The sequence below is a fragment of the Malus domestica genome, chromosome 12 (assembly GCF_042453785.1).
Source record: "Malus domestica chromosome 12, GDT2T_hap1".
Classification (NCBI taxonomy): Eukaryota; Viridiplantae; Streptophyta; class Magnoliopsida; order Rosales; family Rosaceae; genus Malus; species Malus domestica.
In genome coordinates, this window is record NC_091672.1 from 21,857,977 (window position 1) to 21,877,198 (window position 19,222).

General features: G+C 36.2%; 2 protein-coding genes across 2 annotated transcripts; one reads left to right on the forward strand and one right to left on the reverse strand.

Moving 5' to 3' along the window:
• The first annotated feature begins 7,939 nt into the window (after positions 1-7,939).
• LOC103423436 (tropinone reductase homolog) lies at positions 7,940-10,048 on the forward strand. The gene is made up of 5 exons (XM_008361521.4): positions 7,940-8,165; positions 8,240-8,447; positions 8,827-9,043; positions 9,218-9,327; positions 9,733-10,048. The coding sequence occupies exons 1-5, from the start codon at positions 8,089-8,091 to the stop codon at positions 9,901-9,903; spliced, it is 783 nt and encodes a 260-aa protein (XP_008359743.1). The 5' UTR covers positions 7,940-8,088; the 3' UTR covers positions 9,904-10,048.
• A 7,031-nt stretch (positions 10,049-17,079) lies between these two features.
• Positions 17,080-18,666, reverse strand: LOC103450265 (tropinone reductase homolog At2g29360-like). The gene is made up of 5 exons (XM_008389584.4): positions 18,465-18,666; positions 18,138-18,345; positions 17,816-18,032; positions 17,611-17,720; positions 17,080-17,493 (listed from the first exon to the last, which is right to left on the reverse strand). Exons 1-5 carry the CDS (start codon positions 18,539-18,541, stop codon positions 17,323-17,325), a joined length of 783 nt encoding a protein of 260 aa, XP_008387806.2. The 5' UTR covers positions 18,542-18,666; the 3' UTR covers positions 17,080-17,322.
• Between the last annotated feature and the right edge of the window lie 556 nt (positions 18,667-19,222).

Below are 19,222 nucleotides of genomic sequence, written 5' to 3' on the forward strand. Positions count from 1 at the left end.
GGCGCCATATATGCTCAACCAAATCCTTTTAGAGTGTGTCATGACCTTGATGATCTTGAATTCTATTTAAACGTCTCATATACTCACTCACTGTGACCTTATCATGTCGGGTCTTGTATGTGGTTGCAGCGAGATATTCAACATCTCTTGCTATAACTCTCGCATACGTTGGTCGGTCATCATCCATATCTTCGCCAGAATCTTCTTCAATTTCTACGTACTCATCTTCCACAATCATGTTGTGAAAAATCATGCAAGTCATCATGATTGAATGAAGGTCTTCCACATTCCATAATCATGCAGCCCATCTAACAATGACCCATAGAGCTTGTATGATCCAGAACGCTCTCTCCACATCCTTCCTGTAAGACTCTTTTGTTATGCGAAAATAATTTATTTTTCGCACTATTGGGATCAGAATAACTTTTCACAAAAGTAGACCAACTAGGATAAATACCATCAGTTAAGTAGTAACCTAGCTCATTACCATTTACCTTGTACCTCTATTCCAGTGCCCATCCATTGACAACATCATCGAACAAATGAGAAGACCAAAGAACATTGATATCGTTATTTGATCCAAGAGCACCGAAGAATGCATGCCAAATCCATGTGTCGTAAGATGCTATAGCCTTGAGCACGATGGTTGGCTTGTTGTGATGGCCCTTAAATTGGTCAGCCCAAGTAGTAGGACAATTCTTCCACTTCCAATGCATACAATCGAGACTTCCTATCATGCTAGGGAAGCCTCTTTGTCTGCCTTGCATAGAAGCATCTTCAAGTCTTCACGATTTGACTTGCGGAGGTATGTGTCTCCATATATGGCTTCAATTGCCTTACAGAAGCGCTTAAGATTCTCAATAGTAGTACTCTCTGCAAGTCGACAATATTTTTCAGTTAATTCTGCAGAGCACCTATTAGCTAGCATCCAAAATGCAAATGTGAGCTTCTAATGAGGTGATAGACTTTGTCGACCTATGACATCTATCTTCCTTGCAAAGTAGTGGCCATCATGGACAACTGCGTTCAAGATGCTTTCAAAAAGCTCTCTCCTCATTCGATACCACGTCCGAAGATATCTTGGATGTTCGATGAAATAATCTTTCATCATTTGGTCGTGACACTCTTCTTTATCATGCTGCATAAATGAACGCCCGTGATAGACTCACGATGGCTAGATTCGACATGGTGCTCATATTACATAAGCGAGTTTGCAAATTCAGCTTCTTCGTTGTTCATTTCTGCATCTGCAATTGCAAGACTTGCTTGGTATTGTACCATCTGCATTGCCAAGCTACACTTTCTTCTATCACCCATTGATGAGATATTGATGATTTTGAGGAAACAAAAACACTTTGCAACTTGGAAGATTGGTGAATATGTTGTGTGATGGTTAGACATTCAACCTATGCTTATATAAAGGATGATTAAAGGTTTGTGTTTCATGTGTGTAGGTTTGTGTTTCATGTGTTTCATGTGTTTTGTATGTATTTGGTATGTGTTTCATGTGGGTTTGATTTGGGTGCGTCAAGCTAATCAATTTATTTTTTATTTTTTTCATATCTGCATTTATTTTAAACTTAATAATCTCTTATTGTTAAATACTAACGCATAGTGAAGATTTATAATCAGATTTATTGCACATGTGGCATAATCTTATTGGGAGTTGGGTCCTATATATATTTTAGGAGATGACTTGTAAGAATAATATACTAGCATTTAAAGAATCCTATACAGGAATCCACATCAGCCTTTTAACGGAAATGTTGACAATCCTTGATCATAGGAGGCAATGAGAGACATAATTTGAGTTTTATTATATGAGAAAATTTGAGTCTAAGGGGCAAAAGTGAGAATGAAGAGTTTTAAGAGGTGTTGTTGTAAATAAGCCATTATAAAATTAAAACTCTTGAAACATTGAGTGTTTTCTTATTGGTGTGTATTGGAATAGGCTTAAACTGACCGAAACAAGTTGATTAACAATGATTTGGTTTGGTTCTGTTCGGTTTGTTTTCAATAGTAGTGTTGGTCAAAATCGATTCAAAATGAACTGTTAAGTACTAGTTGGATCAGGTATATTTTTTGTATCAAACCGAACCACCTCACCCCTTGTGGTCATGCAGTGGCTAGTAATGGTCATTTTTTCATTACTTCATAATATTTGTACAAGAGATGAACACATTCATCCCATTCAAAATGGTAAAATATTAGTCTATTGTTCATTGTAAAATTGAAAAAGTACAAGAAATTGAAAAACTATTTTTTTTTTGGAGAAGAAAGTGGGTTAGAAACCCCAAACAACCTAACTTAACATTAGCGCAAGCAAAAAGCAGTTTAGCAACCCCAAGAATATCATTCATAAGATTTAATCAAGGCTGGGGATCATTGAAGACAAGTTGCCAAGATCCGTATTAAAACTCTAATTTGCCAACTGATGAGCAACATAATTCTTCACCCTAAAAACATGCTTCATCTCACATCTAACCAATTGACTCACCAGTACTTTGCATCTGATCACAATAGTATCAAGAGGATGGAAGCTATAAACCAGATTTTGTTTGAACAAAGTGATAGCAGACGTGGAATCCAGCTCAATTTTGAGACTAGTACCATCTCTATCAAGCACAAGTTGTAGTCAAAAGCATAAACTCTATGCTTCAACATCAATTGTGACATCCTACATCGCCGAGGAGAGTGATCCTTAAATGTATATTCCCATACCTACCTAGCACGAAGCCTTTTGGGAGCTCACTGGCTTCAGGTTCAGTAGGAACTCCGAAGTTAAGCGAGAAGGAGGTCAGAGCACTACCAGGATGGGTGATCCACTGAGAAGTTGCTCGTGAGTTCCCAAAAACAAAACCGTGAGGGAATGGTAAGCCCAAAGCGAACAATATCGTGCTACGATGGTGGAGCATGCCCGAGATGTGGTGGACCCGGGCTGGGATGTGACATCAATAGTATCTGTAATACCCTGAAAAATTTTATATATGAAATAGTTATTCATAATTATGAATATGTGGGAAAAATCGAAAATAAATCGATTTATGATTATGGAAATAGAATTGGGAAATTTTAAAGTTTTGTTTCCGAAAATTATTATAAGTTACGTAAAGTGTTATAGAGATTTTATGTTGTTCATTGAGAAATTATATTAATTTATTTGAATCTAGTTTTAAATTAAACTAGTTACGAAGTTTGAAGTTGGAAATTAATTATTTAAAATCCGTCGACCTTTTTAGGTCATAATTTATATTTGAGATTAAAGCTCGACCTCACAAACACGTGAGCACAAACCGTTCGTGAAACGGATTTATAACGAAAGGGTTATTAACGTTTAAAGTTAGGGACAAAATGGTAAATTGGTCATTAATTTGAAAGGCTCCAGATTTCTGGAGAAATCTAATCAGCCATGTGCACGTCAGGGATTAAAAGGCGAGGAGAAATAAGAAAGAGGAGGACCAATGAGAGGGAGGACTAGAGGAAAGGAGAGAAAGGGGAGAAAGATGGGGAAACCGGGGTTTTCCCCAACCCGTGACCCGACCCGGCGTAATCTCCCAAATCTGGTCACCGTTGATGACAAGGTTGGTGTCAAAATGATCCTTACCTTGAGAAACATCGATCTCGCTTCCATTTTCGTTCGAAAATGTAGGCAAATTGGGTGGATTTTGGATGAAATCCGTACAGAGGGGTGCACGGATTAGGCTTAACTTCGCCACGATCTGAAACTAACTCTTTCCATTTCCACTACCAAAACACTCTCCTTAAACCCAGGAACAAAGCCCATGATTTGGTTAGGACATCAGAGTTGTTTTGGAGCCAAATCAAGAACACCCAAAAATAAGGGTTCCGACGGTTCGTGGACAATTTGAGGTGTTTTCCATCCAATTTGGCTTTGGCCACAGGTATGAAAGTTGTTCTACTCATTAAGATCTACTTGACTGTAAAATTTGGAATTTTTTGGAAAAAGTTGATTTTCCAATTAGTCAAGGCGGCCGACTGCCACCCGTGGCGGCTCGTGTTGCGGCGCCTGGCCAGTGGGCCGACTGCCATTTTTCATGCTAATTTTGATGTTCTGAATCCATAGTTTATATTTCACATGGTGGGTGAAAGTGTTTGGACTGAATTTGTGATTGTTGGTCACTAAGATGTTAAAGTTAATGGGAAGTGTATGTGAACTACGAGAGGCTTGATCCCGCTCAAGAGTACGTAGGCAGTCTAACAGTGTTAGATGCAGCCTTAAATAATCGAGAATTTTATTTTTAGTTGAGAATTATTCTTAGATCGTAAATTTATTTAAGTGTAGTAAAGGTAGTAAATTGACAAATATAAGTGTTATGCTTTGCTAAGAGAATTTAGGTTATAGAACGTGTGGAATTAAGGAACTTAAGGAAATTAATGGCATATCATTGATAATTATTGCCGAAAATAAAAAATTTCAGGGCGGGGTGTTACAATATCCCTTTTTCCCAAATTAGCAGAAGGCCCTCCCAGCCAATCACCATTATGATCTCTAAGCACTCCACTTGCACCAATGTGACCGGAAGAAAACCTTCTTGAACCATCAACATTAAGATTATACTAAACAGTATCAAGAGGTTCCCAAGTAATGAAGATCAACCTTGCATTAGGTTTATTAGAAGAATGAATCGACACTTTAAGTAGAAACAACTCTTAAAATTATAGACAATTGGATACAAAGCCATGATAAAATCATTAAAAAAAACATGTTAATTCTTCCACTTCCACACAAACCAACATGTAAAAATGAAAGAAGTATTCTAGTCATAGCCATTAGTCCCATTTGCTCTTGTCTTTAGATTAGCCATCATCCAATCTTGAATACCAAGAATAAACAAATTGCGTAGTTGCCCAGGGATACCCATAATCTCCCAAAACACCTAGCTCTGTAGTAATCCCTGAGAATATGAATAATAGATTTAGTATGGCATGCAGGAAGCAGAGCCAGTCCAGAGTTTTTTGGTATCCAGTGTGAAAGCTCAAAATGTGTCATTTTTTAATACGGAAACATATGTTTAAAAAAATATTTAGTGATGGCTGGAACCCAATCAAAGTTGGGGGGCTAGGCCTCTTCACCAACATTTTGTAACTCTTCACCAACATCATTTTCTATCAAATTTTCAACCGACTTATTTTATGTAGAAAAAAAAATTATTAAGAGATCCTATTAAACTTTCGGCAATTTCGTTATCTTGTGCCTTTTTTTTTCTTTTCATATTGCCAAAGAGTTGTTCTCTAGAATACATGGTTTCAATAATTTGTTTGCAAAAATTATCTACACATGATATAACAAATGAGGCAGAACTTATGAATTCAAAATAATGATGCAAATATAATTTGAAAATAAGTTTTATTGCAAAACTTACACTGGAACTTACAATTGACTTACTAATGATTAAGTCAGCAAATAAGAAAATGATTGATGAAAAGGATATTGGTGCACGCAGGCATCCTTGACATTTGAATATTAAAAGTGTTTACAATTTGATTTCATTAGGTACAGTGTAAACTCAAAGAAAGCTTTTACTGAGAAATTGTGGAAATTCCCAACTTAAAACTTTCTCCTTCGTAGTCCACTTCTTATAGACTTGGAAAAAAGTATTTGAAGACTTACTTTTTACTATTTCATGAACAATGAAATTTATGGGAATAGTTGCTGCTTTTACTATGGAAGCACGAGATGGATGATTGAATAACTCCACAGTAAAAGCAGTTATTCCAACAAATTTCAATGTTCATCAATAGTGAAACAAATTTCAATGTTCATCAATAGTGAAAGCAAGTCATCATTCATCAAATAGTAAAAAGCAAGTCTTCCAATACCTTTTTCCAAGTCTATAAGAAGTGGACTACGGAGGAGAAAGTTTTAAGTTGGGAATTTCCACAATTTCTTAGTAAAAGTTTTCTTTGAGTTCACACTGTACCCAAAGAAATCAAATTGTAAACACTTTTAATTTTCAAATGTCAAGGATGCCTGCGTGCACCAATATCATTTTTTTCAGTCATTTTCTTATTTGCTGACTCAATCATCAGTAAGTCAATTGTAAGTTCCAGTGTAAGTTTTACAATAAAACTTATTTTCAAATTATATTTGCATCATTATTTTGAATTCATTATTTTCATTATGAAGAATATTTTCATAACAACGGATTTTGAATGACATAAAATCCTTACTCACAGTCAAGTCATCGAATATCTCAAATTCAAGGTAAATACAGACCAATCATTTGTTCAATTCTTTCTATTTGTTTATAACAATTGGTTTCATGGCATATTTAATACTCGTTATCCTCCACATCAAATTTCCAAAATATATGTATGAGAATGGAATTGTTCTCGGCACTCCAAATTTCTTATTATATACTCCAAACTTTCTATATTTAAAAAGAAAAATACACTTGTTATGAGTGTAGAATGAAATTTTTAAAGTGCCAATAACACTTCCCTTTGAGAATACATGAAACAACTAATTGTTTTCTACATTTTCTCCCCCTCTATTCATTAGAGAGCAGATTCTCCTTGCTAACCGACCAATTAAGCACTTTCAACTTAGCGGGCACATCCAATTTCCATACACAATCTCAAGTAGAGTCAATCCACCTCCCACCACACAAATAAAAGGAGATTATACGCCGAACTCACTGGTAGATGTACCTTTCCATACTAGCACCAATCATGACAGCAGGACAACGAATAACTTAATTTTAGAACCACCTCATCAGGCCGTCCTTGAAAAAAAAAGGATACATTTGAGCTAATTTTATTGAAATTCTTGGACGTGTCACGATGCTTCTTCCGATATGTTCAATGGTGGACCAAATCTTTTTTTGAACGCTGATCTTGGTTTCTTTGTTTTTCTCTATGTTTTAAATTCGAATTAAATGACAAAGTAAACCTAGTTGCTACAAAAATTGTGTTCTTTACTAACTTGGTTGCTGCTACAAAATATCAAAATTGTATATGTATAAAATGCTGAATCATATGAAAGCACCGTTTCTCATTTCTTGCACCAGTACTTTTTACTTGTTTTGTCAAGTTAAAATGTAGTGCACAACCAATTTACCTAGTCCAAGATGCATAATAATGCGATTTCACATTCCCAGTTTGCGGTATCCCACAAAGTCAAAGATGGGATATGATTTTTACATATCTTTCTCCTTCTACGTACTTTTGTTAATTGATTCTTTTGTGATTCCTTCAATTTGATAGCTAAAAATACACCGTGATGTAAGGAAAAAAAGTCTGAAAATCATTTTTATTCATTTATTATGTGTATTTATTCTTGAAGTTTAATCAAACATGGAACCCAAGAATCATGTGCAAAACCATATATTTCCATGTTAAGGTAATCTCAATTTCTAGTCCAAAATTCAATTGAATATATTAAAGTCAAGCTTATCAATATTTTGACGAGCATGAGTGTCCCACATCAATATACTTAATGGACAAATGAAATATGCATGTCAAATATAATAGTTTGACAGAGAACGTGGCCAGTTGTTAATTCGATCCGATGTCATTTTAAAAAATTTAATATCAATCATTCGGTATGCCTGCTCAAAAAAACATTATATCTAAACTAACAAAACTCTATTTGTTAATTAGGTGAAAAGACAATTTCATCTTGTATTAGTAAATAAAATCACATAGTAATATAATTTCATACAAATTAAATTTTGCTGTTTTTTTTTTCTTCCCTACATCTCTTGGAATCGTAATTTTTTAGACTTCAATTTCCTTGTTGATGCGGTCACTAGTTTAGGAATTGGTAGATAAATACCCATATTTGATGGAACTAGTTGTACTCGTGGTTTTGCTCTCTAATGAATATTCTTTACTGATAATGTGTACATATATATACATACATATATATATATATATATATATATATATATTAAAATTAATAAAATATTGCTTCACAAACAAAATGTATGGATAGGCTAGTTGTATATAAACAGACAGCTTTGATAGATTCGAGTCACCAACTTTTCAGTTGATTCTGAACTATTAAGCGTTTTTCCTTTTATATAATCACTGTAAGGTGACAAATTACTTGCAAAACAAAATAAAATGGCAAGTTTCGACAGCCAAAGGTGGTCTCTAAAAGGTAGAACAGCACTTGTTACAGGTGGAACCAAAGGCATTGGGTTAGTAATCTTCATCTCTCAAATCTCATATGGCTATTTCTGTTTTTGCACTCAAGTTTTTCTTCATGTATTAGATTTGCCGTTGTAGAGGAGCTTGCAGGACTTGGGGCAACCGTACATATGTGCGCTCGAAACGGAGAACTGCTCCATGAGAGGATTCAAGAGTGGAAGAGTAAGGGGTTTGAAGTGAGTGGCTCAGTTTGTGATCTCACATCTAAAGATCAGAGGGAGGAGCTCATAAGGACTGTCTCATCTGTTTTTGATGGCAAGCTTAACATTCTTGTAAGTTTTATTTCACTGCCGTTGTTATCTTCTTTCTCTCTAACTTTCTTTTAACTGACTATTATATTAAGGCTAGAGCTTAGAAGAACAAAGATAAAGATGGGGTTTGACTTTGCTATAAATGACGCCCAATTCTTCTCCAGCCTTAAAAGTTACACATGTATTAAGTGAAACTTACATGGGACAAATTCATCATCGTCGTAGTACTTTGTTCCAGTAATGTATTGTTATGTGAGTACAAATTTACACATAGCAATGTATAATTGGACAGGGAAATCGTGTGGTTGTGTACTTGTCTCATTTCTCCTACCTTATTAGACCGAAACGCCAAGTAGTGGTTAACTAGCCTCAGTTTGATATGAAATTTATTTTGGTGCAGGTAAATAATGCTGGAACAGTTACTCTTAGGAATGCTACAGATTATACTTTAGAAGATTTCTCAACTATGATGAGCACCAATGTAGAATCTCCCTTCCATCTTTGCCAACTTGCACACCCTCTCTTGAAGGCCTCAGGAAATGCAAGTATAGTATTTGTCTCCTCAGTTGGTGGTATGAAAGCTCTACCTAAAACATCTGCCTATGCAGCAACCAAGGGTAAGTACTTTCGATTAAGAAAATGAATGCGTCAAACTCGACCATTTCCGTCTTTCACAACTTACGGTGTCATCTATGCATTCCCAAGTCTGTATCTGTAATAAGTCTGTATCTGTGCAACATAAATCATCACCTAAAAAGCCTTTCAATAATTTTGTTATTGCCATGTTACAGGAGCAGTGATCCAGATTGTTAAGAATTTGGCATGTGAATGGGCAAAAGACAACATTCGCACAAACTCTGTGGCTCCATGGGCTGTCAACACCGGAGTTAAACCCGACTCTGTAAGTACCTAACCCTATTCGGCCACCTATATATGATTTTTTAAAACCCAATAGGATCCTCACTTGATCCTTTTTGTGAAGATCTTGAGGATCTGTGAATCGTATTCATTCATCATACATCGTGTGGTCAGTTTTGTCAAGTACTATGTGTTTAATTTTAAATAAAATAATTTAAAATAATTTTTAACTATACAATATACGATAAACGGATACGATTCACAGATTTCTGAAGTTCTCACAAAAAGAATCCAGTGAGTTCCAAATTCTTTTAAAACCTTGTGTTTTGTACTTGCCTGAGGAAAGTGATTTATGTACACTTCTTTTTCCTTGTACACACCTTATCTTATGTATGTCTCTAGATTTTCATTCACAAACTAATATTTTAAGGTTTGATTGCATGATCAGGATGACCATTCGGATGATTACAGACGGCTAATAGGTCGAACTCCCATCTGCCGCCCTGCACAGCCTAATGAAGTTTCATCGTTGGTGACTTTCCTTTGCCTTCCGGCTGCTTCTTACATAACTGGACAAGTCATTAGCATCGATGGAGGATTTACAGTTAGCGGTTTCTAGCGTACTCCCAGAATTTAATTTTTAAATAAATTCCAAGGGTCATGGTCAACCACTCTAAAGTAAAATGAAATGTTGTTGACTTAATATTTGTGTAAATTTTAATTCAGTTTACGAGAATAAAGTTTATGCCTCAGTTGGGTTTGTACTTCTTTTGTTTCCATAATCCGACAAATATTCAATTTACGAGAATAAAGTTTATGCCTCATTTGGGGTTGCACTTCTTTTGTTTCCATAATCCGAATAGGGATTGGTTCCAGCTGAAGTACCGAAAGTTAGAACATTTTCTTATTTAATTATCATTTCTGTGTGACTATTAAAAATTGCACATTACATAAACTTTTACTTCATATTCTTTATAACGTGTAATGTGGAAAAGGATGAAATTGTATATTAAAAAAATATTGAAGTGATCACTTAGTACTATAGTCTAATAGTATTATTCTTCACTTGTAAGTGAGATGTCTTAAGTTCGATTATTGTCAAAGGCAAAATTGGACTACATTATTATGCCAAATTTATTGTAAGACTTAGCCTACTATCCCAACTCCTTAGTGTTGATATTATCGTTTGTTTAAAAAAATAAATAAATAAATAAAAACATTAAAGTGATGCATAGGTTATATACAACGTGGGATCAATCTATATCCAAGAATCAAGCCTATACAGAAAATTGCTTATTCTACAGTCCTATGGTTTTGGAATTACAATGAATATAAAAATGTTAGACTCACAACTTTTGATTACATCCTAATCAACTTTACTTTTTTTACCTATATCATTTATTTAGTTTAATACATATGAATGACTAAACGATCTTCAATTTAAATGATTTTTTGTGTGAAGGATTTTTAAATGAAAATTAAAAGATTGAATGATTGCTAATATGAAATTTTTATGGTGATGGTAGATTATTTGTAGGGGGTTGATGTAATCATTGTAATTATTTTTCGGCAAAAAATCAGCTTAAAAGGAAATGACAAAAAAATCTCTGCCGTCCCTCGGTCTATCAATTTGAGTGGGGCTGATGAGATGATCTATGGCATTGGGGCAGGCGGGCCGAAGGGGGACAGTTTCGGCTGGTCAATATCTGTTAGCATGTCATATTCAAGCTTTTTCTTTGTTTTTTGGTTCCAATAATTCAAGCTTTTGATTAAACTGGAGGAATTTATTTATTCTTAAATAAAAGGTTGGGATGTGAACAAAACACAGAAAGAGAGGAATGAGGTGCCAACTTGGTCAACTCACAAGTTTTTATAACAACTTGGTGAGGAAGAAAAAATTAGTGAATAAAAGAGGATAAACATATAATTGTCTTTATCAATTATCAAAACCAAAAGGTCCTCTAAGTTGAATAAATCAAAGTTCAGAATATAAACATTTGATGTGGTTTTACATTTGGTGCCAAATGAATATGTCCTTTAAAGTTTGACTCGGCCAAAAGAGGGCCACTACGCTGTTTGATTCTATCTTGTACTTAATTTAATATGTGGATCTCAATCTGGCGGTTCGTTCAGCATGTGATATATGTACACACGACTAGGTTTCATGTATGTATATCAATTTAAAAGCAACTTTTTATCATAAAAAATTATTCCAGAAAATGGCCATTCTTTTTGTTCTTTAAGATTTTATTTGATACGATTAAGTACCAGTTTGGTACTGTTTAAATTTGTTTTAAAGTAGGGGTAAAAAAAAGCTGGCCTGAAAATTGTGTTTGATAACTGTTTGGATCCAATTTTACATCATCAGCCCGTGCAATCAAGTAGCGTTTGGTACGCAGACGGAACGGGACGGGACGGTACGGGACGGGACAGGACGGAACGAAACAAAGATTCATGTCATGTTTGGTACTGACAAGATGGAACAGAACGAAACTGGATTAAATGACTAACTTACCCTTTTTATTTGACCCTCTCTCTCCCGTTTCTCTGCTTTCTCTTCTTCCATTTGACTCTCTCTCTCCCACATGCTCAGATCTCCCAGTAAAAATCAAACTCAGTAAATCAAACCCATACTTTCTTTTCATTTCATTATCTTTCTCTTCAATTCCAGTAAATCAAATTATTTTTCCCCAATTTAAAACCAACGATATGAAAAGGTTAAGGCAGGCGAGTGTGGACTGAGCTGCATCAAATTATGATTTCCCTACAATTCGCAAACGCCGCGTCGTTCCGACCAGTGCAAACGCCGAGTTTTTCCCTAGAAGGAAGTGCGTTTCAGTCTATTTTGCCGGTATTTCAGCGGATTCGTCTCCGACTCAGCCTGGAAAGCCCGAAATCAAGCTCGAATTCATCTGGGTTGATGGGTAACGAAACTACGTTTGGGTAACGAAGCATTTGGGTTGCTGGGTTTATGGTGGAGGAGGAGGCTACAGGAGAGAGGGAGTGTAACGAAGCTACGGGAGAGGGAGGCTGTGGGAGAGAGAGGGAGGGTAGATAGTGGAATTTTTGTGTTCCACATACGTGCAACAACCCATTCCAGGGGGGAACGGGATGCAAAAACACCCAATTTCTGTCCCGTGGAACAGCGCGTTCCACCCATTTTTGGCATACCAAACGCGGGACGGAACGCCTCGTCCCGTTCTGTCCCGTCCCGTCCCACGTACCAAACGCATCCTCAAAACCGTTGAATGAGCAGGATTTTAGGCCGGTGGATGATAAAGTGGTTAAAACGATTTTTAGTTAGTATTGAGGAATGATATTGTGATTTTAATCATAATATTATCTCTTAATAATAACTAGGATATTTAAACTTAATATGTGATGTGTTTGATGTGGATGGTACAATCCAAATGGACTTTGAATTCATGGACAGGGTTGAAGCACGTAGCATTGTCTTGAGATATGATGATGAATTTCATCAATTGTTTTTTAGAGTTTAAGCTGATGAAGGGATCATCATGCATGCATGTGGTCTTTGTCAGGGTAAATATACATGATGGATTTGATTGGTGAGGTGATTGCATGGATATAAATTTGTTTATTTTATGGAGATAAATTAGTTTATTTGTGGTGATGTGATACCAAGCCTAAAAAGGGGGGATAGGCCTTAGCCTATGGCACGGATCAGTTGCATTAGTTTGAGTTGCAGATGAACTCTACTTAATTATTAGGCCGTGCAGAGGTAAAAATATGCTATAAATACAGAAACATGAGAAACGCATCAGGACCTCCAATTCAACACACAAAACTGCTCTGCGCAAACTCTCTCAACAACTTTGAGATTTTTTTTATTTTCTTTTTCGCCGACACATCTTCAGTTGGCATAAACATTGAAACAGCACTGTGGAGGCAACCGGTGATATCTTCAATTGGCATAAACAGCACTGTCGCCATAGAATCAACCGATCTCGCAGCATCTTTAGTTGGCATAAATAGCATTGCGTCAAGGCCAACTGGTTACCTATCCAAGTCTCGGTCGAGAAGGATTTCCGAATCCTTGTTGGTCGAGGTCATCTCATCAGCCTTCTCGGCGAAGTAAGGTGTTACGAGTTACTACATTCGGCACATTGGAAGCCGAATTTGATATTGAACTTCGCTAAGTTAGCAGCCTTGTCTTCAGGCTTTAGAACCCGAAGGTCGAGACGTGTTCCTTCCTCGGCCGCAATCGCAAGACGCAGAAGTCAACCGCACACCCAACGCAACATCAACATATTTTACTTCTCGGTCGAGCTCGGCCGACGAGTTGGCACACCCTGCACACAACCGAAGGACAAAGTTAGCTCATATATTACTCGACCTGCACGCCACGTAGGCTTGGTAACAGAGCAAAAAAGAGCTTATTTCAGAAGTTACGGTCAGAAAAAACTGAATCTGAAAGCAGCTATTTGCTGCTTTAAAAAGCCGGTTTTTTTTTCTTGAAAACACTGATGAACAGTGTGTTTAATGATAGTTTGTAAATGCCGATCCTACCCTCTTTTTGTCTTTCCATGACACTGAGATACATCAAACCGACAAAAAATTTCATCTTCCTTGCTCAGGTCGCGTCGTCCTCTTCCTTGCTCTAGTCGGCAACTCCAGTTTTAGCAATTATTCGGAACCAACTAAATCTACCAAATTATGCACCCATCAATTAAAATTTAAAGACGAAAACTCACAGAGGAAGTAAATAATTAAAATATTGTAAGGCAACAAATCATCTGGAACTATTCTCACAACTTTGATAGAGAAAGGCAGAAAGAATACGAACCTAAAACTTCATTCCCTTTGCTTAGATGGCAGGAGAGAAAGATTCAAGAGTCCAACCCCTTTTCGAACCCCGACCTACCCTCTTCACCTAATTTCCTCCCTCACAATGAACTCCCCATCCCACCCAATCCCCTTTCACCCGATGCAACCATACCCAAAACCCAACCCCCTTTCACCCGATGCAACCATACCCAAAACCCAACCCCCTTCCCCCGATGCAACCTACCCAAAATCCAATATTAATATTCTGGGTGAAAAAATTAATGGGTATTGGAAATGTTAACTTTTTTGGGAGGTAAAGGTGGGTATGATGTCGATATTGAGAACAATGCTATTTTTTCTGTTTTTTTGGGGCAAACGAAAACGGAGAAGATGAAATTAAAGAACATGAAGACGACGGAGGAAACGAAGAATAAAAAATGTCTGGAGAAATTATAAATAATTATTTTATTATATTATTTATACTATCATATCATTTTCAGTCATAGTCATAACATATTTATATAAAAGTTTACCAAATACTTAAACACTATTTTTTTTTATTAAAAACACTTTTATAAAAAAAATTTACCAAACACTAACTGTTTTAATTTACAGCTATTTATTCTTACAACACAACAAAAGCAGTTTTTTTTTTTTTTAAACACATCAATACTAAACTAACCCTAAGATTGTATGGTGAAATGGACAATCAAATGCAATAAAATATTTATGAGTAACGTGTATGTTGAAATGAGTTAGTCTATACTCTATAGTACCCTTTATTTTGAGCGATGATTTCGTAATGCATTTGTAACAACGCCCGAGAATAAGGCTACCCTAAAAATGTAATAGGTTGTACACAACGTTTCACCAACCTTGTTAATTATAACCTTATCATTATTATGTAACCTTGGATTGTAAACTGTTATGATTATATAGCGGAACCTTATCTTTCTTGTAATTCAAACATTGAATGTTAAACGTGAAGGTATGGAGTCGATAAGTGAATAAGAATGGATGGGTAATTCTATGACGTCCACAGGTAATTTGATTAAAACAATGGTTAGTCTGTGGTATCCAAGAAAAAAAAGGTATCGGTATGTTTTAATTTAAATTATGATTTGTAATTTGATCACATTCATGCATAACAGCCTTGATAGTGTATTAGTATGTCCACAACATAAACACTAACCTTGTTACAGTAACAGCAATAATCATTTTGTGCTATTGATTATAACCTTAATTAACATTGTTATGAAAAGTTGAACAGTAAATTTTATAGTGTTACTTTTCCTTTCTTTTAATTCGGACATTGAATGTTGTTGGACTACCGCTAAATGTCAAGGTAATAATCCAGAAAGTGAATAATGATGATAGATAATTCCAAAACATCATGTAGTACTCGATAAACTTTGTTTTTTTTTTCCCTAAATACAAGAGGTATTTCACATTAAATTAATCGAAATTGCTGCAAGGAAGATCTAAACTTGGATGCACATTAGACGGGAGGGGAGGGGAGAGGGGGGGGGGACTTATTCACCCTGGTCAACATCACTGTACATATCTGCAACTTAGTTTTCAAAATAGAAAAATGAGTAATCAAAATTGCTAAAAAAAAATTGGGAAACTTCTCATATTCTAGCTAAGACAAACAATGTACAAAGCTAACTCAAAAACAGAAAATAAATCAACCCTAATTGAACAAGAAAACCTAAAAGTCACAAGGAAAGAAAAACTAGATATTTTTTTCCTCCTAAATGCTAACTTAGAAAATACAGAGAAAATATGATGTACTGCCATAATTTGCTCATACACTACTTCATGAGTTCTTGACAAGAAAAATAAATCTAAATTTCACATTTAATAGAAGAAGTGAGAGAGATCTTCTACAAACAAGAAATATGATAAAAACCTGTTGACCCTACAAATGACGAAACCTATGTGCATTCCAACACGCAACCGAGCTCGGTTGGGTGAGAAGAATGGATGTGGTGGTGGTGTCGAATGCGTTGCTGATTTTTGCACCGAAGTGGTTACAGCCAAGGAAGGAGCACTTCTCGGCCTTGGATTTTGAAACCTGAAGACAAGGTTACTAGAACAATGGGAAGTTCAATAATTGCTTTGGCTTTTGCTATTCCGAATAAGGGTTAACTGGGGAACACCTCACTTCGCTGAAGCTGATAAGATGACCTCTTGAGACAAAAGAATAGAGAATTATTCTTCTGCAAAGACTTGTATAGATAACCAACCAACCAGTTGCAGGCTGTTTGCTAATTCGAACAGAAGGTGCTCCTGAATTGCTTAGCTCTACAGCTCTAGTGTTGTTAGTCCAAACTGAAGATGTCTCCAGTTGTCAACACAATGTTGTTCACTTGTCCGAAATGAAGATATGTGAATGGGAGGGTTAGGATAATTAATATTTTTCTAAGAAAATGTAAGAAAGTTTCACATAGAGCGTTTTGAGTTGTTTGTTGAAGGGGGCGTCTTCCGTTGTAGAACCTTCTCTATTTATGGTTGCATTGATGAAGCCCCTTCATAAACAAGCCCACCGAGGTAGAGTTCTGATGGGACTGTACCTGCTAGGCATCTCCTTGAATGTTCCCCTTATCCTTTAGTAGCCAAAACTTCACCTCCAACCATTCTCAGCCTTTTTAATCTAACTAGGATTCTGAATCTAATTTCTTCATGAGACTTGTTCATAGTTATCCAATTACGAGGGCATTCTTATCCTTAGGATAAATTTTATTTAGTCCACATCTCAATCTTATCTCTGGCAATCTCAACCGAGCCACCCATACTTGGTTTCTTCACAATCCTTCCTTCATGAGGGCTCGGTCTAATCGAACCTTTTGGTGGGCTCAATGCCTAGTGGCTTGAAGGATACATACTGGGCAGAGAACCGTGGTTCTCAGGTCAGCCCATCTCTACTCAATCTGTTATTTTAGGCCCAAACATAACCAAAAAACCATAGGGGAATTTAGAGATAAGAAACCGAAAAAGAGTAGGATTTATGAATAAATTTTGGCATTATATTTCCAATTAAACTTGCTTTCATTACTATTTTCATACAAGAATGCTATATAAATTGACAATTTGCTTATTATTAACAATGTAACATGTTGAATTACAATCTAGAAATTGGATGGACTGATGTTTATCCATAGGAAATAATAAAAGAACTGTTAGATGATATGTGATCAGATAGATAGGATGCTGATTTCGCAGCCTATACATTGACAAGTTTAGTTCGCTAGAAACCGCTAACGGTAAATCCACCGTCAACGCTAATAACTTGTCCATTGATGTAAGAAGCAGCAGGAAGGCAGAGGAAAGTGACTAGAGATGAGATTTCATTAGGCTGTGCCAGGCGACGGATGGGGGTTCTACCTATCAGGCGTCTGAAATCATCAGAATGGCCGTCCTGACAATGCAAAATCAAGTTCGAGTGTTAAATGAGATATGCCTAAAACATATTAATTAAATTGGTAAGATACAAAGGACTCAACAATATTTAGGTAGAGAGGGGATGGATATTTACAGATTCAACTTTAACTCCGGTATTGACAGCCCATGGTGCCACAGAATTAGTACGAATGCCGTCCTTTGCCCATTCGCATGCCAAGTTCTTTGAAATTTGGATAATCGCACCTACAAAATATCAATGAATAGGAATGTTTAGAGGTCTTACAGTTAATATTAATAACATACATTATTTATTTATATTTGTAAAATTAATTACTCACTTTTTGTTGCTGCATAGGCAGAGAGTTTTGGAAGAGCTACCACACCGGCAATAGATGCCACAAAGACAATGCTTGCATTTCCAGAGGCTTTCAAGAGAGGGTGTGCAAGTTGAGAAAGGTGGTAGGGAGATTCAACATTGGTTTCCATCATACTTGAGAAATCTTCCAAAGTGTAATCTGTAGTTCCTCTCAGTGTGCAAGTTGCAGCACTATTTACCTACATTTAGCACCATATGTAGCAATGTCAAAACCCATAATTATATTAATTAAGCTGTAAGTTAAGGTTTAAATAGACTAATTAGTCATATATAAATTAGCTTACGAGGATGTTCAGTTTGCCATGAAAAATAGAGGAGACAGTTTTTATGAGGTTCTCTCTTTGTGCTTTAGAGGTCAAGTCACAAACCGAGCCAGTCACTTTGAATCCCTTACTTTCCCATTCTTGAAGCCTCTCAAGAATCTGCGCTTCGTTACGGGCACAGGTATGCACGGTTGCTCCAAGTCCTGCTAGCTCTTCCACTATGGCATACCTGGAAAAAAAAAAATTGCATTTGCAACATTAAGAATAATGTACAAACGAAATGAACTGATCTGAATTGTCAGATTAATAAAGAACAAATAAGGGAAGAAATAGCGAATTTTTAGTTACCCGATGCCTTTAGTTCCACCGGTGACGAGGGCAGTCATACCCTTTAGAGACCATCTTTGGCTGTCGAAACCTGCCATGTATGTTTGCTTGATCTGAAACGAAAGATGCTTATGCACTTCAAGTGGTAATTGAACAGGTGATTAGAAAGCTGTGTATAATACCGAAGGCTGAAGAAGAATTAGATGTGGATATGAAGATGATAATCTATGGAAGCTAGCTGTGGGTATATATAGCAATTCTTGCTGCAACCAAAATATTAAACTAATAAGAAGAAAGTAGCGAACAGCGTGCGCAGTGGCCGTACTTAGGCTGAGTCAAATTTCTTGTTAATTAGAGATCGTCAATTCAATACAGTGATGGGAGCAAATAAGCATATTGAACGTCAATTCTTTGTATTATTCAACACGGAGGAAGGGTTTTTAAGATTACAAGTGTGAACCATGAAGCTTTAATTACTGTTGGTGCCGAAAGGTCATCGTCCTTACTTCTTAGGTTATGTAGCAGGTATGCGCTCAGTCAATTTGCTTGGCCTCCCTATTTGTGATAGCTTTGTGTGAGGATATTGGTGTTAGGTCTACCAGATTTTCGACAGAATTTCTCTCGGATTATTTGTTCTACTTGTCAGTTATGTAATTGTATAGGAGTTTAAAATTGTTTGCGATTTGACACCTCTTATAATTGGTTGTAGAGTTGAGTTATCCGAAATGTGAATCCGTTGGTATGTGGCATATGTAGCTTTAACTTCAAATACAGGAATT